Source organism: Diadema antillarum, unplaced genomic scaffold (assembly GCF_040938485.1).
Source record: "Diadema antillarum isolate AM-2024a unplaced genomic scaffold, OU_Dant_1.0 seq00000122_RagTag, whole genome shotgun sequence".
Taxonomy (NCBI): domain Eukaryota; kingdom Metazoa; phylum Echinodermata; class Echinoidea; order Diadematoida; family Diadematidae; genus Diadema; species Diadema antillarum.
In genome coordinates this window covers 1,264,277-1,286,500 of record NW_027271202.1, presented here as the reverse complement: position 1 = coordinate 1,286,500, position 22,224 = coordinate 1,264,277, and the positions used below count along the sequence as shown (strand labels likewise).

At 36.6% G+C, this 22,224-nt stretch overlaps 1 protein-coding gene across 1 annotated transcript in view; it reads left to right on the top strand.

The window, feature by feature from the left end:
* The first annotated feature begins 9,708 nt into the window (after positions 1–9,708).
* The window catches only part of LOC139727199 (uncharacterized), a 45,905-nt gene continuing 33,389 nt past the window's right edge, over positions 9,709–22,224 (top strand). The window contains exons 1-2 of the mRNA XM_071638156.1: positions 9,709–9,794; positions 18,503–18,551. Of these exons, the coding sequence (XP_071494257.1) occupies positions 9,709–9,794; positions 18,503–18,551 (135 nt within the window). The remainder of the gene's footprint in view (positions 9,795–18,502; positions 18,552–22,224) is intronic.

Sequence of the window (22,224 nt, the reverse complement as noted above, 5' to 3'; positions counted from 1 at the left end):
TTTTTTTGAATAAAGTGCACATTTCCTCAACTTGTCACTGAAATAAGGGTAGAACCTGATAATTATTCCCCCTGCCTTCTGAAAGAGGTAAGTCCAGTGTTTTTTGTTTGTTTTTTTCTTTATATCTTTTTATCATTCAAATTCATGAAATTCTTTTTATAAATCATTCTACACATACCTATGTGACATGACAAGCTGTAGTAGTCTTCTCATGGGACCGCAGTGACTGAGCAGAAACTTCAAAAATTCATAAATCTTTAACAGATTGTCCAATTTTCCTCAAACGCTCACTGATGTGTTCTATAAACATTGCTGCATTCACTCAATCCACATGTCTATGAAGACGGACTTGTCCTCTAAGTGATGCAACACACTTTAATTTCATTTCAGCAACTTTCCAGCACTGTGAAGAAGTCCTGCTGTAAAGCAACACAAACGTTCAGTTGAACTAAGTTTGTGAATACTCTAAATGAGTCCAGTGTGTTGATTAAAGTGTGGGAATCAACATGTGCCTGTTCATTCAAATGATTGTGTTTTATTACCCTGCCTTACGAGGAACTTTCTAAATCAGTTTCTTAAATTGTTTGGACTTTCCTTTCGGGCAAGTAAAATCCATGTTTGGGGAAGTGTTCTGCAACAATCTGAAAATCTGCTTGCCTGACTGGGCAAGTAGCACAAGTAGCACCCTGCTGCAGTTGCCATTTAGCCCTTACCATGCTTCGTTCGCTGATTGGCGCAGACTTCTGGAAACTCGGTAGTAGGTATAAGTGTTATGAATAAAGATTTCCTTTAACCTTGCTAATCCCCTTGATCCCTATTGCGTTGGCCATTATGTCATCATTGCCTTCCTGTCTGAAATTAGGCACATTGCTATGCCTGAATGAGAGTGCTAATCTATAAATAACTTCAATATGTTATAGTCAAATTTTTGATGGATTATTGAGTGCTGATGAAAAAGCTTGGCAAGTTATGCTACAAGTGTAACATCCTTAAGCACAGGTAAGGTCATGGCATAAATTGCATAGTTCTAGACCAAAAACTGCACACAATGTAGTGCAATGCCCATCCATGCTACACATGTAACTACATTTGCAGTAGTACCACATAGTATGACATACATGTACATGTATGTGTTTACGTTTGTATGTGGTTGTGGCACATTTTTCATATTGCTCTTCCATCAAATATAATATGATCTCGTATCATAGTGTGTGTAACACACAATATGATCTTGAATCATTGTGTCTTATTTCCAAAACTTAAAGAGCTTTCAACTCCCTTGGGTTAAATTTTTTATACCTAAATTGGATTTAGAGTTCAAAGTCAGTCATAACTTTAACTTTGAACATTGCCGCTGTCACTTTTCTTTGTCATAATGTTGTGAATATATTGTAAGCCACAATGGTGTATTGAATTAACCTGACATGATGTATTAAAAATCTTTTTTTTTTTAAAACCAGGTTCACTATCGTGTTGGAGCTGAAAGTAACCTGTAAAGCAGGTTGTTATTGTGGATACAGTAAAATGTAGTTAAATAGACAAGTGAAAATGATAATAACAATTTGATCAAATTAATGGACCTGTGTATGCCAGACAATAGCTCTGTCCTCAGTCTGATGGACTTTCCCATTAAACTCAGATGTATCATTACAGAGATCATTGCACTTTTGTGCATGGTAAAATGAACCATTGGTTTATGGTACATTTATAGAATGAATGTACTTTAATGTAGGATATAACAACAAAGAAAATATGACAAATTCAAAGGTGTTGATATTGGATGTAGGTTACAAAGCTACTTGTCTGGAAGAAGGAAGCCTGGAATGAACATTTCAGAAGATCACCGTTCTGAAACTGACTGTAAAGACTTGTCAAACAGACATCCCTTTTGTTAAAGATACATGTAGTGTTAAAAAGGTGAACTTCATAAACTATTTAAACATACAAGTCTGTATACTGTGTGGTAGTACTGTCTCATGGGTACCAGAAATTTAAATTTCTTTGAAAATGAATGTTGAGTAGGGAAAATCTTCATGCATTTCATGCTCTGTGTCACAGTGAAAATATGATGTGCAAATAAATTCCACTCAGACTTTCTATGCACTTGAATCATTCTATCATTGGTAGATGATGATGACAGCAAAATTAGAAACTCATGAATGTTGTCTTGCTGGATTAGATACAAAAAATTAATCATGAAAATTTCCGCTCCTACCACCTACAGTATCTGACAGGTTTGGCATGGTACTCATTTAGTGTATCCCACTGGAAACATCCACATGTTATATTTTCTGTGACTTTTTTATTTTCTAGAGAAACAAAGTAGCAGATCTTTCTGCTTTCTAGAGGATTTGTACATTGTACAAGAACATGGTTAACATGTACAGTGTACTTTATGTTGTGTAATTCATGCCGGAACAGAGCAGACATGCATGTATAGTGGTTCACTCTACAAGGCTGTATTCTTGAGAACGGTTAGTCTGTCACCCTGTTTAAAAGATAATACACCCTGTATATCCCTTTCTGGATTTCTTGGACTGGAGGAAAGCCTCTTCAATTTTTTTTTAATAGTTGCAATTTCTGCATGACTCCATTCAAGGTTAATTCCAGGGTATTGTTGCCATGTACATTGTATACACCATCCAGGATAAAATAGCTCAATCCTTTCAAACAAATCAAACCAAACCATGGAGAAATGATGTGAAAAATAATGCCACTGTCTTGTTACCAATTGATGTACCATGTACATGTATAGCATGTGCAGGTCTTTGTATTATGTTTCCAAGATTTGTTTGAATGGATTGAGCTATTTCATCCTGGATGGTGTATGACAACAATATTCTCAGGGAATTAATCTTGAATGGAGTCATGCACTGACAGCCATGCTACATGGGATGTATGTGGAAGTGGCAGTCGATCATACAATGTATGTCGCTCACATTTTTCATACAATTCTATTCACATCCATATCATGTGAACATTTTTGAACCCTGTGGATGATATGTAATATACCAATATATTTTTAAATTCTTTGTCCAGAGCTGCACTGAATGCAAAAAAGAAAAAGAAAAAGAAAAGATAATTAGACTAACAACATGAGTTCATTTGAGTATAGCCGCCACTGGAGTAAAGATCAGTGGTTATAGGTAAACATTATTTGTGAGAACATTATAAAGCCATCCTCTCTTTAGTTATAGTGAGAAACAGGCTCATTTCCTGTATGTAATACTCAGTATCTTAAACTTAAATATCATTTCAGTCCCTTCCCCACCACCACTTTCTCAGGAAGAATTAAAAAAAAAAACAACAACAAAGAAATGTCATAATTTAATATCACTCTTTCTCACGCTTTATATATAAATCTAACCTGGTGATGACAAGCTGATTTTGCTGGATGTCCTATAGACACCTGCCCCGAGTATACTCAGGACTAGTACTGAACAGGTTAAGAACTGACATCACAGCCTCATGAATGATCAAATTGCATTCAGTAAAATTGTAATTCATGAGAGTACTTAACAGTAAGTAGGTATGCAGTAAAGTGGTATGTCAATACAAGATGAGCGCATTGAGATAATGCATCAGAAATGTTCCTATCATATTTTGCACTCAATTTTACAGCACAGTGGTGTATTGTGTGTGTGAAGAAGGTATGGCAGCTACCATGTGTGTCTGATTGGTTGGCAAAGATAATGGCTGGGTTGATGAGTCCAATTAAAATATGACAAGCACTCAGTACACAACATATTTGTCTCACTAAAACTTAATGGCATAGTCAGACTTTTTTTCCTGTGTTATATTCGGCAGCAAATGAGTGTCCTTAGTCTTCAGAGTAAGGCATTTTATTTCATTTTCTCTCCCCATTACAGTTGACAAGAAAGAATTGCAACAATGGTGAGTAGACATGTGACTTCATTTACTTTGTGTACAGCAAAATTAAGAAATTAGTAGACTTTTTCAATACACTTTTGCAAGAACTGCATTTTGAATTTGTTTAGTTTTTGATAGAATACAAAATACTAATCGTTTTAAAAGCTTTAGGTGGAAAAGTAGAATTTTAGTATAATATTCGTAAGTTATTAAATGTCAAGTGTGATATGCCCTGAGATGAGACATCTTGATATGAAATGTTGCTGTTTAGATCAGTCTCTTTTAAAGTTGTATGAAAGACGTGTTATGCAGATTCACATTCAGCACTTTTTATCATTGTGATATTATATTCTAACTTGCACATCTTGTTGGTAGGTAGTGGCTGATGGCTGCTTTAAGATGATAATGATACAACAGGGGGTTAAGGATGACATTTTAAGGGGGTGGATGACCTTCTCCTAGCCATCCATAGGCCCTAAGAGTGTCTGCCATGGTCATGAGAAAAAAGAAAGAAAGAAAAATAAAACATGAGAACGTTCAGCAGGAAGTTGGGCTAAGCTATTGACTTGTTGCCATGGATACCATTCCCTGTTAGCGGGCATCAATCCATGCTGAAAATGTCAGTAGTCCAGAATGGATGGAAGGATCCTACATGTACTGAAGGCACAGGGAGGAAGATCTGAATGTTGATTGGACATTACTCTCATTTTCTCCCCTTGTTTATGAGAGGAACTGCCACCAATCTTTCATTTTGTGACTAGAAATAGTTTTTTCCTGCTCACATCAATGATACTGTGTAAACATGTTTTTCCTCTAAAAAAGGAGTAGGTCAAAGAAAGATTTGATTAAAAATAGAGAAAACCTATTTTGCAAATCCAACTTAGGGACAATCTTCAGGGATGCCAGTTTTCCGGCAATAGCCGGAATTCCGGCTTTTTCATATTTTGGTGTCCAATTTCCGGCTTCGTGATATTATTTCCGTCTGTGTGGGAAAGCCGGAAAACACGAGAAAGAAAGAAAGAAAGAAAGAAAGAAAAACGAAAAAATATGATCATCTAAACTTACGGGACATTCACTTTCACGATTTCCGTAGTATGTTTCGCATATACTTGGGCATGAGAATATCACAAAACGACTGTCATGCAAAACTAGCGCGATGTTGATGCTGCTAGCTGGGCGCGATTTTTTTGGGGGGCTATGGGACATGCAACACGTGCGATGATAGCGATCGAACAGTGTGTGGTGTTTCTATGCGATGTACTATGTGCGGTCGCGGTGCATGAATCATACTGCGCTCTCGCTATACAGTGTAGCTACAGCGCTGAGACGGTGTAGTGAGTCGATCGAGTCAGCTGAACGAAGCAAAACTACGGATTTTACGGCACTAGGACTTCTTTATTTTTGCTACAAATTCCTTTTTTTTTTCTAGAATACGACCACATTATTGTCTGGAAAGCGTTATACCAGCACGTGCGATCGCGATCGAACAATGTGTGGTGTTTCTAGGCGATGTATCATGTACTATACTGCGGTGCATGGATCATGCTGCGCTCTCGCTATAGCTACAGCGCTGAGAGAGTATGGCAAGTCGATCGAGTCAGCTGAACGAAGCAAAACTACGGAGTTTACGGCACTAGGACTTCTTTATTTTTGCTACAAATTCATTTCTCTGGATTAGATTTGAGGGAAGAAGAGCCCTCAGAAATGCTCAGATTGCACCAGAGAGCATCTAAGAACCCCAGAGCTTCCAGGGCCCTTGAGCGGGCCCTGGACCCCGGCCGAAGGGACTTCGCGCTCGTGATGTGCGCTTCGCGCACATGCCACATCAGTTTCGTTCACAAAAAAAAATTTCCGGCCCAAGAGCAATTTGCCACTGGCATCCCTGAATCTTGTATTATAGGTTGACTATAACATACAAAGTAAAGATGAACAAGCAAGAGAGTAAAAGTTTCAGTAGAAAGAAGATATGTATAGTAAATTAAATTAAAGGATTAATGCAGTCATACTCCCATCAGTCTCATGGTTGCTGGCACGTGGTCTGAACTTTTTTTTTCTTCTTTTTAAAAAAATTCATGTCCTTGGTATCACATCATTAAAAAAAGTCTTGTGAAGTAACAATGTGATTCACGAACAAAGAGACGGGGGGGGGGGGGGGGGGGGTGTTGGGGACAATTTCAGCAAAATCCTTGGTTTTGATCGGCTGAGATGCTTGATGAAACACCTCCCGACCAGTGGGAAGGTGATTTAGGTGATCCCTTTATCTGATTACCTGGTATTACTGAGACTACATTACAGTATCACTGTTTCACTGAAAAAAAAAAAATGTGGTACTTGACAATCTTATAACTTTCTCACTTTCCCACCAAATTGTAATGAAACTGATGGTGAACATTCTGTTTGTCTTAAAAAAAAAACATGGAGGAAATCTTCTCTTGAAATCTAGATCTAATCATCTATACAGATGCAAATATCTGGTAGAACACCTATAGTACTAGCTGATTCACAAGCATATTATGTCCAAGTTTGTTAATTGTCTGTAGTTCTGCATAACATTACATTTTTGCCAGATTTGGCTTGTATTCCATGATATGCTGTGTGAGAGAGAGAGAGAGAGAGAGAGTGTGTGTGTGTGTGTGTGTGTGTGTGGGTTTGTGATAGAAATCCAGATATTTTGTGATCTGAAAAATATGTTTCTAATTTGTCCTCACCTGTCATTTTCTTACATTCTCAAAAATTTGAGGAAATACTGCAGAGTAAAGTGAAAAGGAAATGAAAAATGAAAAGTAAACAAAAAGTGACTATGAATAGTCTGTTGAAAAAGGTCCTTTAATCTTATCCTTCGAGCTTTATGAACCCCCTGTCTATTAGAGACGGGGTTCAAATTAAATGTCAAAGCTGTTTAATGCCCATCATTTACAAGGAGTGTCTGCTGTGATGTTAACTCATTTGCCATGTTTCGTCTTGTCAAGGAATCTTACAGCATAGTATCCTCAATTACAAAACTGTGCTGGGCAAGTCCAAGATAAGGTCCCCTCAGAAGGCAAAATTTCATCTTTGCTCAATATTGACATGTTTGGTATCATTTTGAAGCTTATGAGTTGAAGTTTTGATTTCCATGGAGGAAACAATTATATTATGTAGATTTATGCAAATTTCAAGGGCTTCATTTGCATAAATGTGAAACACAGCGTTACGTATGGGACATTTATAAAAATTCATATTAATTCAAAGGAAAGCAAATGATATTTGATTAATATGTGGACATAAGAAGTTCATCAAATAGTTTAACTTGGTATGAAAATTTAGGGATTATGCAAATGATTATGCAAATTAGCTCGTGTCCTATCATGAGATGTCCCATACGTAACAAATTGAGGTCATTTTTTTAGGTTTTTTCTGAAATTGCTAAGGTTATATTAATGCTCTTTTGGAAAGTTCTAATTTATTGTTTAGAGAAATTAAATACCATAGAAAAAAGAAAAAACAGTAAAAAGAATATTTTTTATTAGGCATTGAAATAATGTTACGTATGGGACAAATGCGTTACGTATGGGACATCCTCATACATAATGCATGTGAATGCGTGTTGCTAGCTGGGAAGGTCTCTCAGTACACAAATGGTCAATCATCCTGAAGAAAGCATCCCAACACTGTAGCTACTCTTTGAGTTATAGACACTTTAAACAATACATGTACTTGACTGAACAATTTTCAGAAAGGGGGAGGGGAAAATGGCAAAATACACAATGAAAAATGAGCATTAAAGGGATGGTATAGTTTTTTGTAGAAATGGGGATTCAGTTTTCAACATTTAATGAGATGATTGGAAACCAATTATATGAATTACTAAAGAGCATACAATCCTAAGACTAGAGGAATTCAAAGTTTAGTGATGGAGATCCAATTTGATATGGTTGTGATATAAATATTAAAAAATAATATAAAGTAAAATGATTTTTTTATTTTATTTTAAGTGATACACAAATTGTCCTTATTCAATAATAGCCACGACAAAATTAATGGGTATACATACTGAGGTGTGACTCGAATCAATGACCTGACTGCTAGACAGACATCATATATCTACTCGATCACTGGGGTTCCATGCAGCAGGTATTGCTTATTTATAAAAATTAATATCTCTTGTGTCAAGTTGTTTTTAATTGAAACGAAATGGCAAACTGCCCTTCATCAAAGGAAGTAAACACTTTAAACTATTCAATTTTTCAGTAGTAACTATCCTGATAAAAATAGGGCATACATACTCAGGTTGGTCATAAAAATATAGAATATGATTTAATATGATTATGATGGTAAATATTTGGGGTATATTGTTCCCTTGTAAATCTCGATCAGTATTTGAGTATAGTTTCTACTGATTCCATTTCAATAATTATGCAAAAATTTGTTTATGGATATTTTGCAAAATTATTTTGCAAAATACCCATAAACATGTCTCTCCACACACTAAACGAATGGGGGACAAAGGGCATGCATACTCGGGTTGGTCATAAAAATTTAAAAATATGATTGAATATGATTAGGATTGTGAATATTTGGGGAATATTGTTTCCTTGACAATCTGGATCAGTATTTGAGTAGTTTCAACTGATTTTACTTCAATAATTATGCAAAATACCCATAAACATGGTTCTTCACACACTAAATGAATGGGGGACAAACTGTCCCATACGTAACTGTCCCATACATAACACGTCATGTCTGTCTTTAATTAGAACCTGTAATTAGAGCTTTTTACCTAATGACACGAAACTTACCTGTGATAATCTTGAGTGTTGTGACTTTCATCACAGTGAGTTACAAGTTGTAGAATGAAATACTTTCAGAGAGTTTTGAGGTTAAAAAAAATGTTCAAAAAAACAAAATTTTTCTGGTCCCATACGTAACGGCACATATTTTCTCTTCTAGAATATAATTGTGAAGGTCATTTTTCTCCATTTTTTGGATGATTATACTTCTCCTAGATATCAATCACCATGATAAAGTTCAATATGATCAAAAGCCATTAACACTATTTTTCAGGTCATAAAAGTCTCTGAATGTCCCATACGTAACGCGCGTGTTATCTTGGACTTGCCCTGCTATTATACCTTGCATTTGATACATTTTTGCTTCCTTCGGTAGACAAACATTCATAGCTTTTCTTATTGCAACAGATTTACAAATTGCTCTTCATCAACATAAAGCAGTTATTGAGAGTAATAGCTACATACAAATACAATGTATATGATGAAAAATTATGAGCATACATGCTCAGGTGGAACTCAAACCCATGACATTCTGATTGCAAACCAGACAGTGTATATCCACTAGATCACCAAGCTTTTGCCTGATAGCCAGTGATAGGTCTTATCCCTTATAGCAGCTTTGTTAAGGAAGAAGCAATCAAAGTGTAACAAACATTGGAAATTGAGCAAAAATACAGGAGTGAATGATAGTAAGAATTGGTCGGTAGAGTTGTCAAAGATGGCAGCCATGTGTAATTTCAAAATAGGTTAAAAAAAAATCAACACCAATTGTGATGTCATCGGGGGGCTTTACCTTTCAAATGTGCATGTTTTACACAGAGGTGAAGAACAAACTTCACCGCACGTGCGTCATCACTCTATAACTGCTATTTTTCAATGGCCTCTTGGGCTGTATAATAATACCCAGTGGCTTTTCACAGTGTTTACACTAGATTAGATTTTCACACCAAGCAGTCATAATGTTGACCAGTAATGGCAGTTGTCAATATCTGCGTAGATGAGTGAACTTGCCAAAATAGGATTACATGTATTGCTACATTTGCATTTGCGTATAAAAGCAGCTCAGAGAATGTTAGGCGGGCTGCCACCAGGGAGAGTGATTTTACCCTCCAAAGAACAAATCCATGGTGTGACAGCAGCTGTGGGTGAGAGAAGGTGAGAGTTGTGGGGTTGATGGAGCCCCTGAGTCCAGGCATGGAGCTACTAACTCTCTGTTAGTATTGTAGCTCCATCGTCCAGGGAAAGTAAAGGGAACAGTGTGGTGTGCAATCTGGGGGGGGGGGGGGGGGGGAATGAAGATAGGGTCAAAGAATGTTGAATGCATCATTCCTACAAAATTCATTTGATGACAATATTATTTCCACACTAAGTATTTGCCCCTATCAATTTCTGTCAGTATATATCCATGGCTGCATAGAGTCTCATAATTTCTCTTCTAAGTTGTCATTTTACAACATGAATGTAACCCTTACAAGTGTAGTCCGGACTGATGTATACTTTGCATTACATTCAAATGCTTGCTGATTAGATATTTAGAGCTGTATACATAGTTATTGGGTATATAAGCAGCCTACAGTCTGAATTTATTAAGTATTCTTCAATGCCACAGGCTTGTTTCAAAAGGAGTGCCGCCTTTTAATCTGGTCAAATGCATGGAGGTGATTGCAGTTTCTATGCCAACTACCCGAATGCTTTGATTAGACTGGTTTTAGCCTTGGTTCCAAATGAAATGGATATATGGTAAATCCTGTCATGGAGGACTTCATTACATAACTGTAACAGGAGAAGTATTCTGACCTCAGAGATCTCACATGTGTATGTGTACAATGTAATACTTGTAGTTATCAATCTGAGTTGGACTGATTTGATTGCTCAGGAATAGACTGGCATATCGTATGATCAGTCTTGATGTTACATACGATTATGTACACTTACAATGTAGTAGGCACTGTGTTGGTGGTATATTGATGTCTTGAAGGAAGTAAAGATCATATTAGCTGGACTGCCTGAGTCCAAACCTCAAATTTGGTTGCTTTATTAATGTGCCTATCTTGGGGTGTAAGCAAGTGAAAGTTATCACTGTGGTACAATGTATACTATGTCTAGTTTTGTTATACTTGTAAAAGCAGTGCCATGCCCTTGTGAGAGAATACACATTTTCCTCTCCCTGAAACATTGCAATGGAGTTTGAGCCTAGAATACCCTTCAATACATTTGAAGGATAATGTAATGTGTACAAAAATGCTTTGATATGTTTGTTTTGGGGCAAGTCCAAGATAACACGCGCGTTACGTATGGGACATTCAGAGACTTTTATGACCTGAAAAATAGTGTTAATGGCCTTTGATCATATTGAACTTTATCATGGTGATTGATATCCAGGAGAAGTATAATCATGTAAAAAATTGAGAAAAATGACCTTGACAATTATATTCTAGAAGAGAAAATATGTGCCGTTACGTATGGGACCAGAAAAATTTTGTTTTTTTAAACATTTTTTTCAACCTCAAAACTCTCTAAAAGTGTTTCATTCTACAACTTGTAACTCACTGTGATGAAAGTCACAACACTAAAGATTATCACAGGTAAGTTTCATGTCATTAGGCAAAAAGCTCTAATTACAGGTTCTAATTAAAGACAGACATGATGTGTTACGTATGGGACAATTACGTATGGGACACTTTGTCCCCCATTCATTTAGTGTGTGAAGAACCATGTTTATGGGTATTTTGCATAATTATTGAAGTAAAATCAGTTGGAACTACACAAATACTGATCCAGATTGTCAAGGAAACAATATTCCCCCAATATTCACCATCATAGTCATATTCAATCATATTTTTATTTTTTTATGACCAACCTGAGTATGCATGCCCTTTGTCCCCCATTCGGTTAGTGTGTGGAGAACTATGTTTATGGGTATTTTGCAATTTAATAATTTTGCAAAATACCAATAAACAAATTTTTGCATAATCATTGAGGTGGAATCAGCTGAAATTACTCTAATAATGATCCAGATTGTCATGGGAACAATATCCCCCAAATATTTACCACCATAATCATATTCAATCATATTCTATATTTTTTATGACCAACCCGAGTATGTACATGTATGCCCTATTTTTATCAGGATAGTTACTACTAAAAAATTGAATAGTTTAAAGTGTTTACTTCCATTGATGAAGGGCAGTTTGCCATTTAGTTCCAATAAAAAACAACTTGACACAAGAAATATTAATTTCAATAAATTATAAGCAATACCTGCTGCATGGAATTCCAGTAATCAAGTAGATGTATGATGTCTGTCTAGCAGTCAGGTCATTGATTTGAGTCACACCCTCAGTATGTATACCCATGAATTTTGTTATGGCTACTATTGAAAACTGAATAAGGACAATTTGTGTATCACTTGCAATTAAAAAAAAATCATTCTGCTTTATATATATATTTTTGATATCACAACCGTTTCAAATTGGATCTCCATCAAATTAACTTTGAATTCCTCTAGTCTAGTTCATATTATTGGTTTCCAGTCATCTCATAAAATGTTGAAAACTGAATCCCCATTTCTGCAAAAACTATACCATCCCTTTAATGCTGATTTCCATTGTGTATTTTGCCATCTTCCCCTCCCCCTTTCTGAAAATTGTTCAGTCAAGTACATGTATTGTTTCAAGTGTCTATAACCCAAAAAGTAGCTACAAAGTTGGGATGCTTTCTTCAGGATAATTGACCATTTGTGTACTGAGAGACCTTCCCAGCTAGCTACATGCATTCACATGTAATATATATGAGGATGTCCCATACGTAACGCATTTGTCCCATACGTAACATTATTTCAATGCCAAATAAAAAATATTTCTTTTACTTTTTTTTCTTTTTCCTATGGTATCTAATTTTTCTAAACAATAAATTAGAACTTTCCAAAAGGGCATTTAAATAACTTTAGCAATTTCAGAAAAAACCTAAAAAAATGACCTCAATTTGTTACGTATGGGACATCTCATGATAGGACACGAGCTAATTTGCATAATTATTTGCATAATCCCTAAATTTTTGCACCAAGTTAAACTATTTGATGAACTTCTAATGTCCACATATTAATCAAATATCATTTGCTTTCCTTTGAATAAATATGAATTTTTATAAATGTCCCATACGTAATGCTGTGTTTTACATTTATGCAAATGAAGCCCTTGAAATTTGCATAAATTTACATAATATCATTTTTTCCTCCATGGAAATCAAAACTTCAACTCATAAGCTTCAAAATGATACCAAATATGTCAATATTGAGCAAAGATGAAATTTTGCCTTCTGAGGGGACCTTATCTTGGACTTGCCCTTTGAGTTTTGAATTTGACTTTTAATAAATGCAAAGTTCAGCCACATAATTATAATGTACATGCCTCGCTACTGCTGCTGCTGTTGTTGTTCTTGTTGCTGTTGTTTTGGGGGTTTGGGGGAGGGGGATCCTTTCTTTCTGTTTGATGTGAATTCAATATAAAGATAGATAGATACATGTAGATAGATAGATAGATAGATAGATAGTTAGTTAGTTAGTTATTGGTCCATTTGATATCTGGTGTCCTTTCCAAAGTGCCAAGTATCAGAGCATTGTGGTGATAATCAGAAAAATATGGTGAATTATCAAACCATCAAAAAGTGATTGGTATTGGTACTATGGGGGTCTGACAAGCATACATACTGTATATCATGACAAGCTGAAGGAGGGTAGGAAAGACAGTTGTGTAGGAGGAAGCACCTGTACACCTAATGCTTCAGGCTGTAGGCTAATAGACTTGAATTGAGAGAGCGTGAAATTGAGTGCCACTGCCTTTCAGGGTTTCAGGATTTTATGAAGGAGGCTACATTGTAGCTCGCCCAGTACCTCCTTAAGAAACCTAGTTGCGCTTTCCACATACAGTGTGTAACATCAATGTTGTCTGAATTCAGAACTGAGATGAAATTGCTCTCAACACCCCCCCCCCCCACAAAAAAAACAACCCACCAACAACAATAACAACAAACACCAATGTAAGTTCTTTCCATCTAAAAATGTGTGAACATTACTTGGAGGAAAACATGTAGTTCTAGAAGAGAGAAGATCATGGGCAGAATATAATACATAGATAGAGCTCTGATTCATTGACATACAATGCATTCAGTGGATTGTCCTAAAATCAGATGAAGGGCAAATGCATCAGAGCACTGTACAAAGTATAGTATGCCACAGTTGTGTTGTAGTGCTGGCAGCAAGCTTTCTTGGCTGTGGCTGTGCCATCATGGGGTTAATAGAATACGCCTGTGGAAATCTGGATGTAACAATTGCTCTGATATACAGAAACAGCAGTCTTTGCACTCCACCGTTGGGTAGGTTGGCAGGCGCGACCCAGATCATTGGCACCGAACATAATGACTCTGGAGTCATGGAAGTTTAGCTGATCGTTACCCTAAGACTTTCTGAGGGTTCACATACTTTAAGATTGCCACTTATTTTCTGTGGTTGCCTTATTAAAAGAAGAATCATTATTTTCTTTCACTTTAGTAGCATTGGTCATGATGAACTCATAGTTGATTTTTATTCTACTTGATCTTCTTGTTTGTCATCATAGGAGTGAGCCTGACTCCTAGCTGTAGGTTTCTTCAGAGCATAGAATGGGTCAAAAGTTACAATGCTAAAAAGAAATACTGTGTTGTATCTCAGAGTACTGTAAAAGTGGATATTTTCGCGTGACTAATTTTTCGCGCTTGGCCGGGTCGGAAGAGTTTCGCGTGTTTTTAATTCCGCGGAATCAAGACATCACGCACAGGCACATATGGCAAGCAAAAATATTCGCGTGCTTTTATTTTCGCGCTTGTTTCTGGTTGCGCGAAATGCGCGAAAATTTCCACTTTTACAGTAGTTGTCATTAATGCCTCAGTAGATTATTGAAAAAAACACTCCATTGAAACATAGAACCATTCTTTCCACAAAATGTCCAATAGACACAAGAGAAATCTTACAAAAGTTGGACATTGAATAGGTCAAGGCATCTTTCCTTCTATTTTATTGCAAATAAAGAACACACAAATGTGTCCTTTATAACACACACTTGCACACAAATTCCAATAAGGATAGTGTAGATTTTGTCAAATTTAACATTTGATAAGAAAAAAAAATGAAAAATTTGTTTTGAGTAAGAGACCTCGACCATTTTTATTAGTTTCAATGCTCTGAAATTTTCCTTCCAAATTTTGTTTAGATCAACAGTGTACCAGGGCCTCAGTGTATCAGGCACACACTCATGCTGAGGGATAACAAGGGGCACCCAAGCTCACTTTTAGATTCAGATCCCAATTACAATTGGAATTCTTTTACTGCAGGGCTTACAGACTATTACAGGGCTGTCACGTGAAATAGTTTGCTTGAATAGCATCAAACAGAAGGGAATTGAAAAAAAAAATCAGTTAGTGGTAGACTCATGTATATCATATGCTGGAGTGTGTCATTGGCAGACCATTGGTCAGTGTCATACAGACTACCGGTCAGTGTCATTTTTAATAGAACACCGGTCAGTGTCATTTTTAATAGAACACTGGTTAGTGTCATGCTGCCGTGATTATGACACCCAGTCTACAATGCCCATCCTGTTAGGAGCCCAACCACTTCATGCCCAAAACAGGTTTTCTGCATTTACATGTATATGATCAATGGGTTGAAGCTATCGTAGCGTTTTGGAAAGCAAAAGTGACCCTGAGAACTGATACACAATACTAGTAAACCACTTTGAAGCATTGTGATGAACAATATGTATTATATATAACCTCATATTGCATAAGTTTCTGTTTTCTATCTATATTTATTTCTCTTCTGTGGCATGTATTCAGCTGACTCTTGCTTTAGTAATTGCTTAGATTTCAGCAATTCAGCTATAGTACTCCACAAATTCCTTTGAAGGCCAGTACATCTATTTGTTGTTATAACTTCTAGCAGTGTAAATATAACCCTTTTTAGGTATTAAAGGGCGCTTAGTTTTGCAACCTGCTTTTCACTTCTGAAGATTACCCCCTATATCAAACAACAAAATTATACAGTAATTCTTAGCAATTATCAGCTCAAACCAGTGCTTGCCATGGATGTTTTACTAGAGAGACATGGATGAGTGTTTTTCCTAATTATCAATGAGTAGTGTTCGACTAGATGTTAAGACACTACAGTCTGACCTCAGTTATCCAGCCATGGCTTTTCTGGATCTCTTTTTTATCTGGATGATGGCTAGCACATGATTGTCTTTATACAGTTTTTGTAGTGTTGTCATGTGCTTTCAATGTGAAATCTTTATTAACCCAAATGCAAACCAACAACTTTTCTTGCAAATGCTAGGCAATAAAAACTTGGAGACATAAATGTGATCACTGTGATACCATGTACTGTCTTTGAAGGGAAACGTATGCTGCTCATATGATTGTCTTATGAGGGAAATTATAAGAGAGAGTGGGAGAGAGACCTTCCAGGTTTGATTATCTTGGCTTGGTAGAAGACTCAACAAAGGCAAACAAGAGTGATTTTTTTTTTCATTATTTCATTTCATTTCTATATCATATGAATTATGAAAATTAAAATATATCATAGATAATCACAGTAAGATTAAATTGACCTTATAGTGCCTTGTGTACACCAAATTACAACTCGCTAGCAAGTGTTGTGCTTGAGCGTACAATAGCAACAGCAGAAATAGTGTTTGTGCGTGTACTGTATGTATGATAAATGTGAAAAGCTATACATCGATAGCTACATTAAAACATTTACATACTTTCTCACTGAAGTGGTAATGTTTGTGCCCCAAATTCATCGGTCGTGAAAGACTTCTTGATATCAGTCACAAATCTCTGTGAAAATGCACTGATCAGACATTTATTTCTACTCTTGACATTAACATATGACAGCCCACCAGATTTTCATTAAATTGTGTTGTTTTATTTCAACCATTTTAAGGCAGACTCCTCCACCATCACATACACCATCCATACAAATTCCAGACAAATACATTGTATTCAAAGTCTCCTGTTGTGCTGATTTGATCCCCAGCTCATAATCTAATTTTCTGTACTGCCATCCATGTGCTCAGTCCCAGCTTACTAGCATTCTATTACCTGGTACTTGGAAATTCTGCTTCACACAATATTCATGAGCCTTGCAGGTGTTTTAGTAGATTGCTTTTCATTGTGACCACTCTACCAATTCCCCGATGCATGATGCACAGCGAGTCCAGTGAAGTGTACCGAGGCGGCACCACTGAAAGCTGCAGATGTCGCCAAATGACTTGTTTTCATTGTACATGTAGTATTCAATCAATCAAGGCATAGAACTGCAGAATATTATTATTCTTCGGTATGAATGTACACTAAATGAAAAGAAATTTTGATATGTAAAGTGTTTGTTTTTAATACTAACCCCGTAAAAACTCTCATTATTGACATAAGAGTGTTGGTTCAGTATTTTAGACTTATTGGTGACCCATTTGGGCCACTAAAATCTTGGAATTTGAAGATATGGTGTCCCAAAATTGAAATGTTAGTGGCCCAAACTAAAAAGGAGATATAAAACTTCATTGTGAATTTTAGCTGCTCGATTGGGCCACCAAAAGGTAACCTTTTTGGAAATTTGGTGGCCCAATATCAATTTCTCGTGGCCATGGACTACCAAACCAATGCTAATGTCAAACTCTGCCTTCAGTTACATTGAAGAACAAGAGGACTTAAAAATGCGTATACAATCCACCAAGAAATGCCCATAATAGAAATCTGTGTTAATTCAGCATGACAAGGGCAAACCAGAAGCACTGTTGTTCAAATACTGGTTGCCATGGTTATAGGGTTACTGTGAGCCCCACTGCAAACAGGCAGCCACATACTGTATACATGCAGAGATATCAATATAGTACTCTGCACATGTACAATGTCGTCTCATATTACCTGAAGGGCACATATGATAATACCTGTCCCTTGAAGTTTTTTATAAAAGTGGCAGACAAGAAACTTGAGGAAATATAGGTTTTCACCCAGACCAATAGATTTCTTTTTGGTTTTTTTTTTCTTTTCAAAAACATCTGCAGCTTCTAAACCACTTCATGTAAACTGTAAGTTTTCACCAGAACAATGTTTGATTGTATTTTTTTTTTTCAGTCTAGTTGAACATCACAGATGAGATTGACTTTTTACCTTGTCTCATTTTTCACTTGTGAAGAACAATGCAGCTGGCACAATCACTCACACAAATCAAATAAACTCACAAGTCTCAATTTTATGTTCATTAAATCTTTATTTGATTTCTTCAGACTTTTACACTTACAGATACACTTACAGTTACAGTGTGTATAAGACCTTGTGACTGCTAACTTTGTGACCAAAACATTATTTCCTGAGTATTTTAATGTATTGTGCACATTTAGGTACCAATACAAGAGTTGTACAGTGATGACAGGCTCCCCTCATCTAGACTAAAACTGGTTCTACCTCATTTCACTATTCTATGGATCGAGTGAAACCCAAGTTCTATAAACTTTCATTATCATCCCACATTTCAGTTTCCATTCTCTCTGATGTAACATACATTAGATGGTAATATCACTCTTCTGAATTAACCTGTGGTAAAATGACTCTTTTTGTATGATTTAAGCTATGAAAAAAGTCAACTGTAATGTGGAGTGGATTTTTTTCTTTAAACACAGTCTTTCACATTTAAAGACTACCCGGTATATTGGATCCATCAAAAATGTCCCACATCTAAGCATTGGGAAGCATTGCAGGAACTTGAAGTGATGCAAAAAGTGACTTTTGATATGACTTAATAATGAATTGTTTTATTTGATTTATTGCAGGCATAGAGACTTTATGAAAGACTGTCCAAGTGGTGCCTTGAGGAAAGAAGTAAGTCTTTGTTTTCTCTGTTTAAAGAAAAGTGATGTCTCTATCCTCATAAATCCATATCTAATGTTATTCTTGGTTTAACTATCAATGTGATGATTTAGTTTTAATGGTAACAGAGGAAGGAGTGTTTCTGGTCAATTTATGTACACTGTATGCTGTATTCATTTCAGTAAAATGTTCGGTTGAATGATACTTCTCACAGTTCTGAGTACATTACAGTCATTGCTCATGTTGGTAAATAGGCCTATTATGTAAATGCCCAATGCTCTGTATGACATACAATTGTACAATCATGTGTATATTTCAAGAGCATGATTGTTGCACTTCAGTACTAGTCTTATAAAACACTGTTGTGAGTGGCTACTTTTGTGTTTAGGGAATCACACTGATGGAACTCTTGTGAAGAAGCACAATTAGCAGTTCCCATCTTGAAGAAAATTATATACTTTAATAGTGCTTGTGTGACAAAATGTACGATATATTGACAATTTCACAAATGTTAGTTGACTTTCAAGATTCAAGAAAACAAAGCAACACAAAAGATGCTGTGTGCAGTCTATGTACATGTAACATACTGCATCATTCAATTTTATGATAGACTTCAATCCTATTGATTGGGTTAACATTGTGCAGCTTGTGTAATGTCTTTTAGTTCACTTGAATCACTCTCTGTGTCTCAGTATGGAAACTATGGGGCACAGTTTACCTGGTGTGTGATCTGCTCAGAACTGTTTCATAGAAAGGGCACCTAATACATAGCAGGTCACCAAAGGGTGCTAATTAATATGTGCCACATCACTTCCCTGTATGTGTTATACAGCCCCTCCCTGTCCCCCTATCAGTGAGTAGGTATACCTCTTGTCCCTCCCTGTCCCCCTATCGGTGGGTGGGTACCTCTTGCCCCTCCCTGTCCCCCTATCAGTGGGTGGGTACCTCTTGTCCCTCCCTGTCCCCCTATCAGTGGGTGGGTACCTCTTGCCCCTCCCTGTCCCCCTATCAGTGGGTGAGTACCTTTTGCCCCTCCCTGTCCCCCTATCAGTGGGTGGGTATACCTCTTGCCCCTCCCTGTCCCCCTATCAGTGGGTGGGTACATTGATTGTACCTCTTGCCCCTCCCTGTCCCCCTATCAGTGGGTGGGTATACAATGTACCTCTTGCCCCTCCCTGTCCCCCTATCAGTGGGTGGGTACATGCTCAAACTTCCTCTCCATTTCCTTGAGAGATTTATGGCATATCATTTGATGACAGGTTAATGGCAATCATCACGTACATCATAACATATCTTGACATCTGATAAATGTGCTTTGCAGATAATATTAACTGTGAATTTTGTAGATCTCCCACCAACATCATATCATCTGTCGTTGATGTCTTTAAAGACACACTCAAGAACCAGCAACTTTATACTGTAAGGTCCAGGGAAATGTTGGGGTTTTTTTCGTCATTTTTTATTTCCGTATTATTTATTTTTATTTATTTATTTATTTATTTATTTTATTTATTTATTTATTTTTTTTTTTGGGGGGGGGGGTTTGCTATCTTTTGAGCAAAAAAAAAAGGGAAAAAAAGGAAATTGTCATACTTTATATACCCTGCTATCATTCAGTCTCATTCTTGAAAAAAAAAGAAGTTGTTTCTAGTTTAACTGCCTGTTTGTTTGATTGTTTGTGTGTTGATAGTGAATTTCAGTAAGATTTGGTTTTGCAGGAAAGTGAAAATAATGCATATATAATGTCTCATCTATTCTTTATATTAAAAGCACATATTTGCTTTCTCATTTCCCTGCAATGTGTGCCGGGTTGTTTGATACCATGCACTTGTAACTTGCTTGTGACAAGTTCATATCTTCATATGATGTATGAAAGAGAGATGTCAAAGATCAAACTAGGACACATAAATGGAAAATTAAACTAACATCCTGTGCATTTGATAGTAACAATGGCAAATTACATGTGGATATCACAGATGCCCAAATTGGTATTCCTTTGGTTTTGTATGATTAGTATTTTTAGCACATTTGCCCCTATTCAGAGACTTTGGTTTCTCATTACAGGTAGTGTGTAATATCCACCCTGGAAATATGGATAGAAAAAAAAAATCAATTGGCATTTGAAGCAAACCTAACAGTTCTTTCATGTTGTTTGCTGTGGTACGAACACCAAAAAAGATGGTTGAATGCCATGATTATTGTCTAGAAGTTCAAATGAGATCGTGTTGAAATTTAGAGACTACACAAAGGAACCAAACTTAATAACTGTTAGCATGATAGCGATAGTTACCATAGATTCTGTTTAATGTGTGTATCGAAGGCTTTGCCCTGCATGCAGCCTTTCCCCTTTTAGAAACAGATTGCCCATGATGTTTTGTGCCACTGCAAACATTACATTGCTTACACACAGACAATTCATGAGTTGCAGGTATTTGATCTACACCCTGTGTGTATTTTAATATTTACTCCTTCTTCTGTTACCATGGCTTTTGTGTTATACACACATGTGTGAAATGAAGGGTAAATAACAAGGTGTACTTCACTGCTCCTGTACTGCCAGGCAGCTACACATATTTGTTTTGTTTCACTTTCCAATTAATCATCTCCCTCTGCCTGCTGTGTACCAAGCCTGAGTGTGACACCCACAGCCTTAATAACCTGAGAGAGCTGGTAAACAATGATCAGCTGCCATCAATCCACTACAGCTTACCTGGTCTTGATTTAATTTACTGGTGATTAGAACGATGCGGGGTGCAGGGATGCGTAATGTAGGGAAGAGAAAAGGAGACCCGTGCACTGCAGTGGTGGCATTTCCTGCACTACATCTCCTTCGAAGCCTGCACTCACTGATAAATATTGCACAATTGTTGATGAAGCTTGAGGATTTTGTATCAGGAGGGAATCTATTCCCAATAAGAAATTTGTGTTCAACGAAAGTAATGAAACAGAAACAACAGCTCAGACAAAGTTGGAGTGAAATTTAGACGAATGGTCAGGAAAGTTTTGACAATGGAAACGTTTGTACGTCAGCAACCATGGTTTTCTTCTGACGTTCCAAGATAGTTGTTTTGGTCATGTGACTTTGATGTCATGTGTAGGAAACTCCTTCAGAATTATTTTGTGTGTGAAATGGCTGGCATGCATTTCAGAAAGACTTAACGTTCATCATGCAATTTATGATTTAGAAATTCTGCTTGTACATCCATCTACCACCAGTTGAAGTTAATTCCTGCAAGCACATCCAAGAAAAGTGATATTTTTGGTCTTTTGAGATGATGAGTTTGATGTGTTAGTGACATCATAATGAGAAACCAGGATGATTGATAGCTCAATGACATGCGATAGATCAAGATACAATGTACACAGTAGGTTTTTAGCCCTTTCACAATGACATGCCATACATCAAGATACAATGTATGTAGTAGGTTTTTAGCCCTTTCACATGAGAACAAATTGTTGCTGTCAGTCCTCAGCATTAAAACCCTTCACCAATATTTCTTCTGCATGATTAATTCATCATTATGATATTAAAGGGAATCCATGACAGATCAATTATATTTCTTAACACTGGTGGACAAGCTGTGCATACACTGTAAAATATTTTAGTGTACATTCAAATAATCTTTGACTCAAATGAATGAAAATCAGGTGGGATTCATTCATGATCTAATGGATACATGTTAGT